Here is a 14,825-nt window from a genome sequence, read left to right on the forward strand (position 1 = left end):
TCAATCATCTAGACTGCCGCCCTTGCAACTACCGAAAGGCTGCTACCCCCTTTTCGATGAACCATTCGTTAGTCTGGTCTCTCAACAGATACCCATCGGATATGGTTGCACCTGCGGCTCGGCTATCTGCATCATTGGGACACGCAAGCCTCCCCACCGCGGCAAGGTCACATGGTTCGCAGAGGAGGGACAAAGTCCTAACTTTTAAGATTGTATTGTATTGTATTGAACAGGTGGGAGAAAAATAAAAACATACGAGTGTTAATTATATATGCCTGTAATAACGGATGAATCAGTAAAAGGGTTCTCATTGTAACCAAAGGATATTGCACAAATTAGTATAGGAATTTTCGAAGGTTATAATAACATTATCATTAAAACGGGGCTACCCTGTTGCTACAGCGGCCGAATGTGATCCGATTCCGACATCTCACTTTAGCCGTAAGTGCCTGAGCTCTTATTTCCCCTCCTGCCTTGAATCATCCTTAGCAAGCTTATGACTTCTTTTTCGTAGGTTCTTAATGTCCCATAACTAAAACGAATAGAAATAAATGTTTGAAAATTCTAACATTTCCTTAACATTAATTGCAGGGTTTGCCCTATTGTGAATTACGTTAAATCTAATATAAAACAGCATTGCTCTTATGGAATAATTTTAGAGACTGAAAATTACTTCCGTTAACCTTTTCGCTGCAAAATTCTTGGACAGGCTGGTGCAACCCCATTGCTGAATTTTTTCAGCCAACAACCTCATCAAATATTACCGCCAATTAAAACACAAAATACAAGCATTAACTACAGAATAACAGGTTGGGACAATATTTTAACTCACCAGTTTGTTCCTACAGTGCTGGAGACAGTTCATGTTTGGAAACCGGGGTTTGATTAAACACGAGGTGGCAAAAATTTCAACCATTAAGAAGGTGCTTAGAAATTTTCATTTGCATTATGGGCATTTACATTTACGCACAATGCCAAAGCCATACACGCGGTACACACGATTAACAGCAGAAAGATTAAATTAAACACACAATATTGATAAATGTAGGGCAGACCTTGTCATAAACTTAGCATCAACTGTCTGTTTATAAAATCTGTTTGCTACGCCCGCTACCCTCGCCGAAGTCTCTTCATTCACAAATGCCCCAAAATAATCCATTCCAGAGCAATCAGGGGTCAAATTATTATTTAACATAGCTAGGTTTGGCGCTTGAAATGCATGCGCCTTCGGCATAAACTCGTCATCCGACCACGTGGTCAGGCCTAGGTCAGTGTCATTTCTTCCTCTCTCCGGCAGCTACTGATCAACTCTATCAACATTATTATCACTCCCTATCACTTCACTGACATCCTCAATATCAATACAGTCGCTATCAAAATCCACATCAGACTATCTCCTCTAAAAGAGTAAGAATATCATCTGGGTGCATGTTACGATCATAAGCGGCAGCCATGATGGAAATACTAGAGTATTTGTTTACATGAGGTGACAAAAGAAAAATGTTTATACTGCACACTGTATGTGAATAGAAATGTAACTAAGTTATTCTAAGGTTAGCCAATAGTTGGCAGGAATATATACAAATGTTTCAAGACATACTGAATGTATTCAATCGTAGCACTGACTGCGCAACGTTTAGGACAAGTATACTCTAAAACAGCACTGGCGGCTCACATTGCAGAGGATGAGTATACTCGACCGCAGCAATAAAAAAGTTAAATGCTGGTTTACGTTAAATCAAGGTCATGCAAAATCGGGGTTATACTGTATATTATATGCAGAGTTTTTCTGAAAAGAGAATAGGAAGTAATGCTTTATTCTATAGCATAGATTCTTCCGGTAAACTGTTGAAGATATCAAAATTAAAATAGACTATAGAGCATCTATTCATATCTCAGCTATTGCTATAGTGATGCTATATTTCACTTCAATCCTTACAGCATATTTTTGCATCAACCTATTGCAACGAAACCACAGACAGGAAATACACGGATAAACATAAATCCCCTTACTCCTTTCCATTACTAATTGGACCTGCTGGATTTCTTTTCTCCTTGTGTGCTTGTCCTATGTTTCTGTTCTTTTATAAATTGTGTTCATCTTTTCTCTTTTCCTCTTCCCTTTTCCTGTCTTGATCTGGTTTTCTTCATATTGTACACTTCCCACATCCAAGACTGATGATCTGTCAAGATAGCCCCTAATGGGTGTGGAAGCCTGCCTTCGTGATGAACTTGGAAAGCAGACATTAGCTCGTCAAGGCTGAGAAGAAATGGACGTAGAAGAACTGACTAACGAGGAGACAGCCAATCGTTTTGAAGACGGAAGTGTATGAAGACTGTCCTTGGCTACCCCCATCCTCCATACTGGCCGGTTACTGTGATAATGCTGTGTTCCTCTTGATGTTCCTATCTTTATATATATATATTGAAGCCGTCTGTGTTAGAGGATAGGACTATTATGTAATGTTCAACGAACTCTGGGGAGCCATTATTTGGAGCACGAACCAAGAGTCCAGCGCACAAGTAGCCAGAAGTTAGTTAGTAATGTTAAATTTTATCTGGCAGATTAAAGCCTTCAGGCCTTCTCTTCCATCTAACCAGGCACTGAAATATACATATATTACATTGTATCACTTTACAATAATACATTTAATACTAATTAAATTAATAGTAACACGAGAATGATGAGTGACAAGGTTAAATGAGGATGAAATAAATTAGGTGTAATAAAAGGATAAATTTTTAAAACTAATACCAGACATGTAAAAAGAGGTAGTACATAAAATTTAATCTAATAAAATTTGAAAAACAGATCGGGTAAGAATTTTAGACTAATCTTCTACCAGAACATCCATGACAACAGAATGGTTGTAAGAAGCAGCATCAAGTTTAAAGATGAACCTTACTGGTGCATAAAATGTCTCCACAGAGCTTCCTTGAAAGTGTGAATAGCGCTTAACCCTCTAATACATTCGGGCAGGCAATTACCGTGAATGATTTATCGTAGATGAAAGAACTATGGGTAGGTAAAGCAAGGATGGAATTATTAATAGATCTGATGTTAAGACTGTGATAAGAAGATAGGTATTTGAAATATGAAGTAGGGTAAAATGGCTGTGAAGAATGAAGGATTTTAGGAAGATGGCATAGGGTATGAACAGTGCAACGGATTTCTAGTCGGGGCCAAGAAAGGTGATTATATGAAGGAGTTACATGGTCATAGTACCGTAGGTTACAGACTTATCTCACACTTGCATTTTGACCCTGTTGTAATCTGCTCAATAACTTGCACCCAGCATCTCTATAAATCACGTCACAATAGTCGAAATGAGGGCAAACCAGAACTTCTACCAACATTTTCCTTAGTTTTTAAGGAAAAATGTATTTATACCCGTGCAGCATGTGCAAAGCAGAGCAAGTTTTCTGAGTGATGTTCATAATATGCTTTTTCCATGACATCATCGAAAGTAACGCCTAGGACTTTTACTGATGACGTGAATGGTAAGTATTAGATAACCTTATAGTTGGAAACTCTGGTCGATTGACCTTCGCGAGTAGTTTCTGGTATCCAAGGATGATAGATTGTGTTTTTGCTGGGATTAACGTAAGACCCTATCCCGAAGACCAAGAAGGAAACGAAGTTAGATCCTGATTGATTTTGTCTATGACCGAAAATATTCGATCTGGAAATGTATGGAGGTACATTTCTACATCATCAGCAAAAATATGGTATTTGCAGTACATTAGGTTTTGGGAGAAATCATTAATGTAAATAGAAAAAAGAAGGGGTCCTAACACCGACCCTTGGGGCACACCACACTGCACGGACCGTCAAGTTGACCTGCTTAACCTATCTGTAACACACTGCCGGCGGCCATGCAGGTAGGAATGCAACCAAAGTTGGGCACTGTCCGAGAAATGGAGGGATTACAATTTTGAGAGCAAAATATCAATGTCAACAGAGTCAAAAGCTTTGCTCAAGTTTAGAAGTACTAAAACTGTCACTTCTTCGTTGTCCATTACTTCTTGTACACTATGTGATTAAAAGTACCTGGACACCCCCAAAAACACGTTTTTCATCTTAGGTGCACTGTGCTGTCACCTACAGCCAGTTACTCCATAGCAGCGACCTCAGTACTCATTGACATCATGAGAGAGCAGAATGGGGCGCTCCGCGGAACTAACGGACTTCGAAGGTGGTCAGGTGATTGGGTGTCACTTGTGTCAAAAGTCTGTACGTAAGATTTCCACACTCCTAAACATCCCTAGGTCCACTGTTTCTGATATGATAGTGAAGTGGAAACGTGAAGTGACATTTACAGCACGAAAGCGTACAGGCCGACCTCGTCTGTTGACTGACAGAGACCGCCGACAGTTGAAGAGGGTCGTAAAGTGTAATAGGCAGGCATCTATCCAGACCATCACACAGATATTCCAAACCACATCAGGATCCACTCCAAGTACTATGACAGTTCGGCGGGAGGTGAGAAAACTTGGATTTATGGTTGAACGGCTGCCCATAAGCCTCACATCACGCAGGTCAATGACTAATGATGCCTCGCTTGGTGTAAGGAGCGTAAACATTGGACGATTGAACAATGGAAAAACGTTGTGTGGAGTAACGAATCAAGGTACACAATGTGGCGATCCAATGGCAACGTGTGGGTATAGCTAATGCCAGGTGAACGCCATCTGTCAGCGTGTAGTGTCAACAGTAAAATTCGGAGGCGGTGGTGTTATGATGTGGTCGTGCTTTTCATGGAGGGGGGCTTGCACCCCTTGTTGTTTTGCGTGGCACTATCACAGCACAGGCCTACATTGATGTTTTAAGCACCTTCTTCCTTCCCACCGTTGAAGAGCACTTCGGGCAATTGCATCTTTCAACACGATCGAGCACCTGTTCATAATGCACGGCCTGTGGCGGAGTGGTTACATGACAGTAACATCCCTGTCATGGGCTGGCCTGCACAGAGTCCCGACCTGACTTCGAGCCAGGCCTCACCAACCGACATAGCTACCTCTCCTCAGTGCAGCGCTCCGTGAAGAATGGGCTGCCATTCCCAAGCAAACTTCCAGCACCTGATTGAACGTATGCCTGCGAGAGTGGAAGCTGTCATCAAGGCTAAGGGTGGGCCAACATCATATTGAATTCCAGCATTACCAATGGAGGGCACCACGAACTTGTAAGTCATATTCAACCAGGTGTCCGGATACCTTTGATCACGTAGTGTATGTCTTCTGTGACCTTCAGTAGTGCCGTTGTAGTACTGTGTACTTGACGAAAACCAGATTGTAATGGGTCAAGTAAGTTGTAAGTCGTCATGTAGTCTTATTAGTCTATGAATGATGAACTCTAGCGCTTTGAATGTGTGCAAAGAGAAAGTCTGTGGCCCCACCCATGATTCGAGAGGAGATGGAATGTTCAAACGGGGTCAGAGATACTTTAAACCTTGCCCATTAAGTTCAAACCCTTCGTTCTCAAGGCCAAGGACCCTTCAGCCTCAAATATGCGCCGTAGAACAATGGGTATTTAAATAACTGACCATTTCTGGACCCTAATGAAGTGAAATAAAGGCTAGGACACAAAGCCTCCGTGGCTCAGGCAACAGCGCGCCGGCCTCTCACTGCTGAGTTCCGTGGTTCACATCCCGGTCGCTCCATGTGAGATTTGTGCTGGACAAAGCGGAGGTGGGACAGGTTTTTCTCTGGGTACTCCCGTTTTCCCTGTCATCTTTCATACCAGCAAGACTCCCCAATATCATTTCCTTTCATCTGTCGGTCATTAATCATTGCCCCAGAGGAGTGCGAAAGGCTTCGGCAGTCGGCACAATTCATATCCTCGCCGCTAGATGGCGGCTCCATTCATTCCATTTCTGACCTGGCCAAATGACTGGAAACAGGCTTAATAAATTAGTGATATTAAAAGTCAATCACTGGGTATCTTTGAAAGGATTCAGAAGTTCCCGAGATAAGTGGACCAAAAATTTCACTCGAATGAAACCTACGTTTGGTAACAGTTATGTTACAATATTCCACAGCAAATAAAAGGACCATGCTAATTGAAGGGGAAAAAGAGAAGCATATATCCCACAAACTTGATATCAATGAATAAGTTTTTGAATAATGGAGAAGAGTGCAAATTAAGACAAAGATATAAAGACAAGAATATGTAAAGGGACACAATAACCCGCTACAATCCTTTCCTCCTATTGTGGTTGTTCTATGTTCCTGTTCTTTTACCGTCTGCATTCGTCATTATCTATTTGTCTCTTTCCTTCTCCAGTGTTTATCTGCTTATCTGTTCTTTTACCGTCTGCATTCGTCATTATCTATTTGTCTCTTTCCTTCTCCGGTGTTTTCTTACCTACACTTCCCACAGCCCTTAATGAGTATTGATACATGCTTCCCTGATGAAGCCAGGAAGCAGAAACGAGCTTGTCAGGGCTCTAGAAGAAATGGATATGTCCTTGTCCTTTTTAGTTTTTCTTTCATTTCTTCCTTTTTCCACACTGGCCTGTCATTGTGTTTCTCTTGATATTCCATTATTTTTATATATACGTCTTTGACTTTTCAAATAATTCATTTCAAAATAAGGAAACAGTCAAAAAAATATTTTCATTCAATGAATAATAACAATGCATAATTTGAGAATATAATATAATATTTAAAAAAAAGGAAGAAGTTTTTACCATAACAAACTGGCAAAGCTGGAAGATCTGAGCAAATTCAGAACACATTGTATCTTTGAGATGTTTTGCCTTTGTCTGCGTCAACTGGCCACTTGAGAAGTCAAATACTTCTTCACTAAGCAGTTTAAGGATTATCATGTTGTTCTGACACAGGCTTTCGTTGGTTTTGCTTGCACCAACAATATCTGGGATGAACGATTCCCAATTTTTTGGCCACTCTCGTTTCAAAACCTGCAAGTAATATAAATAATATCAGCCACACTAGATAAACAAGCATATGAACAACACAGTAATTTAAGGATAACCAATATTCCACATAAAAATTATATCAATATATTCTGCTGCATTATCCCTGTTCATTTGCAAAGAAAATTCTTAACCAAAAACCTTACATAATTTTTTGACTGTGTAACTGTTGAACTTCTGTTCTAACGTTAGAATTTACTGAGATGTAAAAAATGAGACAGAATGCTGCAGAACTGAAAACATTAAGTGAACTTGCATAAAATAAGCCTCATTCAGGAAATAAACAGATACCAATGCACAAATACAGAAAAACAAAAAACTCAATCACACAAAAATGCAAAAGAATAGTCGATAAGCAGAAGCATAGAAACTGACTTCAAACTCAGAAAAACAGAAAAGCCATACAATCAATTCAAGAGACTATAGTTCAAGACAAGGACAAAATTGTAGGTTGTTAAATATGTTGTTTAATAATACAACATGAGATGGCTGATAGGTGGAGGTGGAAATAATATTTTGAAATTCTATACATAGGAAAAGACATCCTGAAATATGAAGCATACGTAGGCAAAGGAGAAGAGAAGGAGAAAACAGAATTTGAAACCATATTGAAAGAACAGAGACCAGGGAAAGTGCCAGATCAAGATGAACTCTGGCAGAACTGTGGTGAGAACTTGAAAGAATAATTTTTCAAAATTATAGATTGTTGCTATGAATTCAGGGCCATTCCAGATGATTTTGTAGAAAGTAAAACTGTTCTTATTCATAAGAAAGGAAGTACAGTGAGATGTGCCAATTACAAAACAAGTCAAGTTTAAAAATTTTCTTTACATCACAGAAGACAGACGGATCTTATAGCGACAATAGGATAGAAAAGGGATAGAATTGGGCTAGGATCGGGAAGGAAGCGAATGAGGCCTAAATTAAGAATTTTGCCTGGTGTAAAAATGGGAAACCAAGGAAAACCATTTTCAGGGCTGCCAACAGTGGGGTTCAAACCACTATCTTCCAATCATAACCTGGCAGCTGCATGACCCAAACCAAATAGCCACTTACGCTGTAGATCTAGTTTCATACTGCGAAGATACTCGCATGCATTATAAAAATAAGGGGAAAATAGAACATGAAATCTATGATCAAAGCAGGGATAAAGGAAGTAATTATAGTACTTAAAATCAAGCTTGGTATAAAACTAAAAATCGGACACACATCATCGGCATTTAGGCAGAAGGGACCAAGTCCATTTTTTATGAATTTGAGTTAAATGCACTACTGGGGTATAAGGAAAACACATTCTACATAATGGTGTGGTCGTTCTTTTAATAGAATGAACCATTATTGGGGTATGAGTACCCTACGCTCTAATGTGAGGAAAACACATTCTACATAATGGCGTAGTCGTTCTTTTAATAGAATGAACCATTATTGGGGTACGAGTACCCTACGCTCTAATGTGAAGTCCATTTTCGAAGACAGACGTCCAGGTAAAAGTGCAGCTAAGTGGACTTAATCACTTAATATGCAACTTAATAGAAGGCATTGAAAAAAGAACTAGCCCAAAAGGTGCAATAGGCTCACAGTAACATAGAATCATATCGCTGATTTCTTAAAATCCATTTATCTCAAAACTATGTTTTTGGACTTGGTAACTTTTGCCAGAACGCCGACGATATATCCCCTTCATAGTTTTAGAAAAAGCATTTGTCAGGGTCTGCTGGAAGAAATTTCAAAAACATCTTTCTAATTCTAATTCCGATATCAATGTTTGAAGTGAGCAAATTTCTTTTCTTAAGAAAGCTCTTCCTTGCTTGTGCTAGTCTGCATTTTATGTCCTCCTTACTTCTGCCATCATTAGTTATTTTACTACCCAAGTAACAATATTCATCTACTTCCTTTAAGACTTCGTTTCCTAATCTAATATTTCCGGCATCACCTGCCTTCGTTTGACTGCACTCCATTACTTTTGTTTGGACTTATTTATTTTCATCTTGTACTCCTTACCCAAGACTTCATCCATACCATTCAGCAACTTCGAGATCTTCTGCAGTCTCAGATAAAATAACAATATCATCGGCAAATCTCAAGGTTTTGATTTCTTCTCCTTGGACTGTGATTCCCTTTCCAAATTTCTCTTTGATTTCCTTTACTGCCTGTTCTATGTAAACAGTGAAAAGGAGAGGGGACAAACTGCAGCCTTGCCTCACTCCTTTCTGGATTGCTGCTTCTTTTTCAAAGCCCTCGATTCTTATCACTGCAGACTGATTTTTATACAGATTGTAGATAATCCTTCGTTCTCGGTATCTGATCCCTATCATCTTCAGAATCATAAACAGCTTGGTCCAATCAACATTATCGAATGCCTTTTCTAGATCTACGAATGCCATGTACGTGGGCTTGTCCTTCTTGATTCGATCCTCTAAGATCAGACGTAAAGTCAGGTTTGCTTCACGTGTTCCTACATTTCTTCTGAAGCCAAATTGATCTTCTCCCAACTGAGCTTCAACTTGTTTCTCCTCAACATTAAAACGTTACTGCCTTGGTCCACCTCTACATCTCTTGGTTAAGAAAATGTCTTCAATGTTATTTAGGAATATGTTCGCTATTATTCCTGATATTGGTAAGCCCACGGTTAACCCTTCCTTTTGACAATAGGTTGCACCGTTGATTGCAAAACGGTTTCCGTTTAAGGTTGTTCTTAGGTTATATCTGATTTTCCGTAAGGTCTGTGGGTAGACACACACATTAAAATCAATATGAAACAGTAATCACTTTGTTCAAAACCTTTTGCGGATGTTTACTCAATACTTTCTAATTCTGATACTCTGAGAACACCTGTTCAGTTTCATTCTTAAAAACTGTAATAGAGTGAAACCTCCCTAGCACGTTCCTCATTAAGAAGTTTTCTCTCTTAGCATATTGTAAATTCAAAGTCCCGCTTAAAGTCTTATTAAATCGATCAAAAATATCTCGCTTTTGAATCACAAATTTTCACAATTTCCTTATCACCACATTTTTCCTAGCCTTGAAAATGTACTTTATCATCCCTTGTGAAAGGAACACGATTTCCAACAATTTTCTTGCTCAGTGTCTTGGAAGAATACTGACGCTTAGCAATCTCACAACACAAAAAGGAACACACGTGCCCTAAACTAAAATAACGTAACAATAAACTAAAACACGATATTAATAAAATATAATAACATTGAAAATGGTTGTGACATCATACACAATCATTAACCCGGCTTAAGGGAGATACGGTCATCTTCCCTATCCTTCACTTGATTAATTTCTGTTTGGCGCATCCACATTGTGGGGGTGGGTATCCTCCACATCAGTAGGCCGGTGTGAAGGAGAGCTAAGTTCGGGTAGGGACCCAGTCCCACGGTGTATAACGTGGAACCCATACCCAGGGTTATGGGTGAAGACCTTAGCAGCATCTTAGGCAGAGAATGAGACCTTCGGAATGGCGAAGATAGTGGACGATGCAACCCATCTTCTCTGGGGAAGTGTGGAGTGGAGAAGATGGATCTTCAAAAGCTAAGGGAGTACAGTGGACCAAGATTCTCCGTTTTTGGAGGGACCACGAAAAAAAGTACAACACAGGAAAACGGAGAATCCGAGAACGAATGATCCATTAACAATTTGGCTAAACATCACAAACACCTCTAAACCAAACCAAACTACAGACCCAATGGGCCTTCCGCCTACAAAGCGACTGCTGCTAGGTCCGAAGGCATGCAGATTTCCAGGCGATGCATGGTAATTGTGATGAATCCTCTCGGCTGTTCGTTATTCCTGCCTCTCTAGACGGGGGTCGCCATCTCACCAGGCCCTCAATTAAAAGTAATCGTAGAATGAGTGAACCTGGAACCAGCCCTGAGATCCAGGTAAAAATGCCTGACCTGGTCGGGAATCGAACTCGGACCCTCCGGGAGAAAGGCAGGCAAGGTAGACAGCGGGGCCGGCTTCAAACATTACGTGACTAAAAAATCTCGAAACTTTACATTCAGTTTTACCAGGGAAACCTTGTCAGTTTTCTCTGAAAACTGATTTCAGTTCAGCAACTTTGATCAGCCAAACTCTCCGAAAAATCTAATACCCATAGCGCCATGCCAAACAATCGACCACAAGTAGTTTTTAATTCTCTAATCTAATAAAATAATAAAGCACATCAGATACGAAAGCGCCCAACATGATGGCGAAATCTTTTTTTTTTTTTAATTTTTAATCTTCCATTGTAATTTGGTCAGAGGTATGCTGTTCGTAGTCAGTTTATGGAAATCTTGTACTGTGTAAGTTAGGGCTACATCGACTTTTAAAGGCTATGTTGAACTCAAGAATATGGTTTTGAATGTATCGATTCTCAAGTTCTGGAATGCATTATATCAATTCACTAATCACAATCACAATCAAAAAGGAAAGAAAAAAATATTATTAACACTTCCAAAATTACAGTTTTTCGCAACCTCAGCTCAGCTGGAAAGCGTGCTTGCAGTACAAGTCGGTCCGAGTGCAAAATGATACAAAGTTTTTAAATGCAACATGCGCAAAAAAAAAACGAATGCAGTTTTTGTAACATTTTAACACAAACACTTGAAATTCCCAGTCTAATATTAGGACCAAAACAGAAATAGGCTATCCAAAAACTTCCCTTGGCTTTATATATGTAAGGTGCAACATCCCCTCTGGTGTCTATAACAATCTTATTACACGTGATAAAACTCATTCTTGCGTCCGTATTGAAAGTATTTGTATTAAATAACACTAGAATGTTTATATTGTTCTCCCACCTCTTCAATACAATACAATCTTAGAAGTTAGGACTTTGTCCTTATCAAAATATTAGCATAAAATTGATACATTGGATGGTACATGTTTCGCCTATCAATTGTAGGCATCATCAGCCATACTTTACCTTATGAATAGATGAATACTGTTAAAAACTATATCTCATAAAATGGATTGGAGATCGTTAAACAACTAATACAAAATAAAGTGTGGTATACTATTTATTACTCAACAATATTGTGTTAATATATGAGTCTAAAAGGGTGCATTCATTTGAAGGTTACAACACTGATATTAAAAGTTATTATAATAAAGATAAAAATCAGAAAGTACATTCCATTTGATTCTGCTAATAGATTATCTTCCTACTGGGCAAGCGAACAATTACGGGGCAATACTATGCAAACCTCCTAGACCAACTACAGGAAAAGATACGCGAAACAAGGCCTGGTTTGGCAAGGAAACAGGTCATCTTACATCAGGACAACGCTCCGCCGCACGCAAGTGTTATTGCCATGGCAAAACTTCATGAACTAGGGTACGAATTGTTGCCACATCCACCTTATTCACCTGATTTGGCACCATCAGACTTTCATCAATTCCCCAAGCTGAAAATTTTCCTCTGTGGACGGAGATTTTCTACAAAGGAAGAACTGACAGTCGAATTGGTAAGGTATTTTGCAGGCCTGGAGGAATCTCATTTTCGAGATGGGATCAAGGCATTGTAACATTACTGGACCAAATGCGTCTATAGGGAGACTATGTTGAAAAATAAAAGCAGTTCCACCGAGATAAGATAATTCTAGTACATTCCAAGAACTTTTAAAAGCACCTACGTATGTTGATGGCCTTAGAGTAACTGGCAGTCGCCGAGCTTTTACTTCGCGTGTTGTATTTGTGAAGTCTTGGTGCAAGGGGTTCAGGTTTAGAAGGCGTGGCTAAGGGCCTATTCGCTGCACGTGAGGAGGAGTTGTCGGCAGCGGGAGAAGGGGTGGGGGTTGTGTGTGTGTGTTGGATTGGTGGGAGTGTGTACCGATTTGGTGTTAAATATTGTATAAAAATTACTATTCAGAAGGAATGGTTTTTTTTAACTCTTTCCGGTCTAACTGCGAGCTATTAGCGGCCGAAACTACATTCAGGCCGCGCTGCGGGCATAGCCCGTAGTAATGTTTTACAATTCACTAAAAATCGAGGATGAGCTATGCACACATTCTGGTGATTATATCCTGTTTCTTTATGTATTCGTTACGAGAGTATTTAAGCAGATGGCAATATTATATGTCTAAGTCAGAGAATTTATGATATTTTCCATCAGCATGCATCAGTAATGTTGTCACTCAGTGAGGTCTAAGAGATGGCTTCTCGCGGCAAACATGTGCTTGACGAAAGTGATATTTCCGATATTTTATATGTTTATGTGCAAATGAACATATTATTGACATATGAATTCGAAACAACTTCTTACATTTCATTAGGATTGGAGTTCGTTTTACGGCCTAGCGCATGTTCCCGCGTATTTCATATTTGCGTGAATACGTAAGATTGTCTACATATTAGTAAAGTTGCCTGTTTAGAAGACTGCATTTTCTCTTTCTCAGAAGTCTTTTGTGGTAAATGGAACACTAATTTTACATCTGAGTAACTTTTGACAAAATTTATCAATTAAAATAAAATTTCATAAGAGCTCCCATCTTCATTATTGTAATTATTACTATTATTATTGAAAAATTATTTTTACATCGTACTCATTATTGTTTTTGTTTTGTAATTGCAATGCACATTTTATATTAGCAAAATAGGGTAGATATAACAGTATTTCAGAAAACTGTACTTGCTTAGTTATCCGTCAGACCTTTCCTCCATTCGCAAAACATGGTGTAATATATAAACAATATTGAAATCTCAGGTGATTGTTGACGTGATACAAAGAGCGTTTTTCAAAATTAGATGCTCAAACAAACAAAGAATCGTGCAAATATCTCCTACAGGTACAGAGATATAATGTTTTAAAAATTCTTAAAAATGCCCAGTCCAGAACATTTGTTAGGGATATTAAGGCCCAGACTGGAATGGGCTAATAGAATTGGAATCTGTTCATAAAGAGGACTTTTATTATCTATTACATCATTTAAGTTTTTGTCTTTGTTGAACTGTTGATCTAGGAAGATGTATCAGTTTTCATATTCCGTCATGAGTTTACCTTTTTCAATTCTTTCTAAGATTTGTAGTCCTGATCTATTGTCGTAAATTTGTGACCTGTTTCCTTCATGTCGTTACTCATCGCAAAGAACTTATTATGTTTTTGGGCGTTACAATGTTCTGCATATCTAGTTGAGAAATAACGGCCAGTTTGACCAACATAAGAAAAATTACATACTGAGCATCTGAGTCTATATATACCCGAGTTCGAATATTTGTTATTAGTTGAATTGACTGAGTTATGATTAAAAAATAAATTTTGATTTGTATTCTGCGTTATGTAAGCGATTTTTACGTCTTATTTTTTTTAAGGATTGGTAATTTGATGGATTTTTGGGTTGGTAAATGTGTACTTCGCGAATTTTGGTTTGTTGGGTTTAATTGGAGAAAGGTTTGTGGTTAATTTTAATCTAACTTTATTAATGATTTTGTTGATCATATCTGGATCGAACCTGTTGAATCTGGCTGTTTCTTTTATAAAATCTAATTCATTTTTTAGATTATTCGGTGAGTGAGAGATTTTCAATGCCCTGTATACTAAACTGTAATAAGTGGCTATTTTATGGGAATTCGGGTGCAAAGATTTGTTTTTTATAGTTATTGGAGTAAATGAAGGCTTGCAGTAAATTTGGAAATCAAATATGTCTACAACTCGCGTGATTTTGATGTCTAGAAAATTGACTGAGCTATTGTTTTAGTTTTCATTTGTGAACTTTATATTATCGTCTAAATTGTTTAGGAACGTTAGGATGTTATCACTGTTGTTAAGTTGTTTATCGATAATTGCTAATGTATTGTCGACAAAAGTGCCATAAACTGAGTCCGTTGATGTTTTTTACTATTTTGTTGTATTCTAGATTGTCCACGTAGACATCCGCTAAAATGCCCGAGATTGGGTCTCCC

The 14,825-nt window shown here is 38.6% G+C and overlaps 1 protein-coding gene across 5 annotated transcripts in view; it reads right to left on the reverse strand.

The window, feature by feature from the left end:
- Positions 1-14,825, reverse strand: part of emb (exportin-1 emb) — a 376,112-nt gene that overhangs the window by 306,781 nt on the left and 54,506 nt on the right. For all 5 annotated transcript variants that reach the window (XM_067153967.2, XM_067153969.2, XM_067153968.2 and 2 more), the window contains one exon: positions 6,690-6,920. In XM_067153967.2, coding sequence (XP_067010068.2) covers positions 6,690-6,920 — 231 coding nt within the window. The remainder of the gene's footprint in view (positions 1-6,689; positions 6,921-14,825) is intronic.

This window comes from Anabrus simplex, chromosome 9 (genome assembly GCF_040414725.1).
Source record: "Anabrus simplex isolate iqAnaSimp1 chromosome 9, ASM4041472v1, whole genome shotgun sequence".
Classification (NCBI taxonomy): domain Eukaryota; kingdom Metazoa; phylum Arthropoda; class Insecta; order Orthoptera; family Tettigoniidae; genus Anabrus; species Anabrus simplex.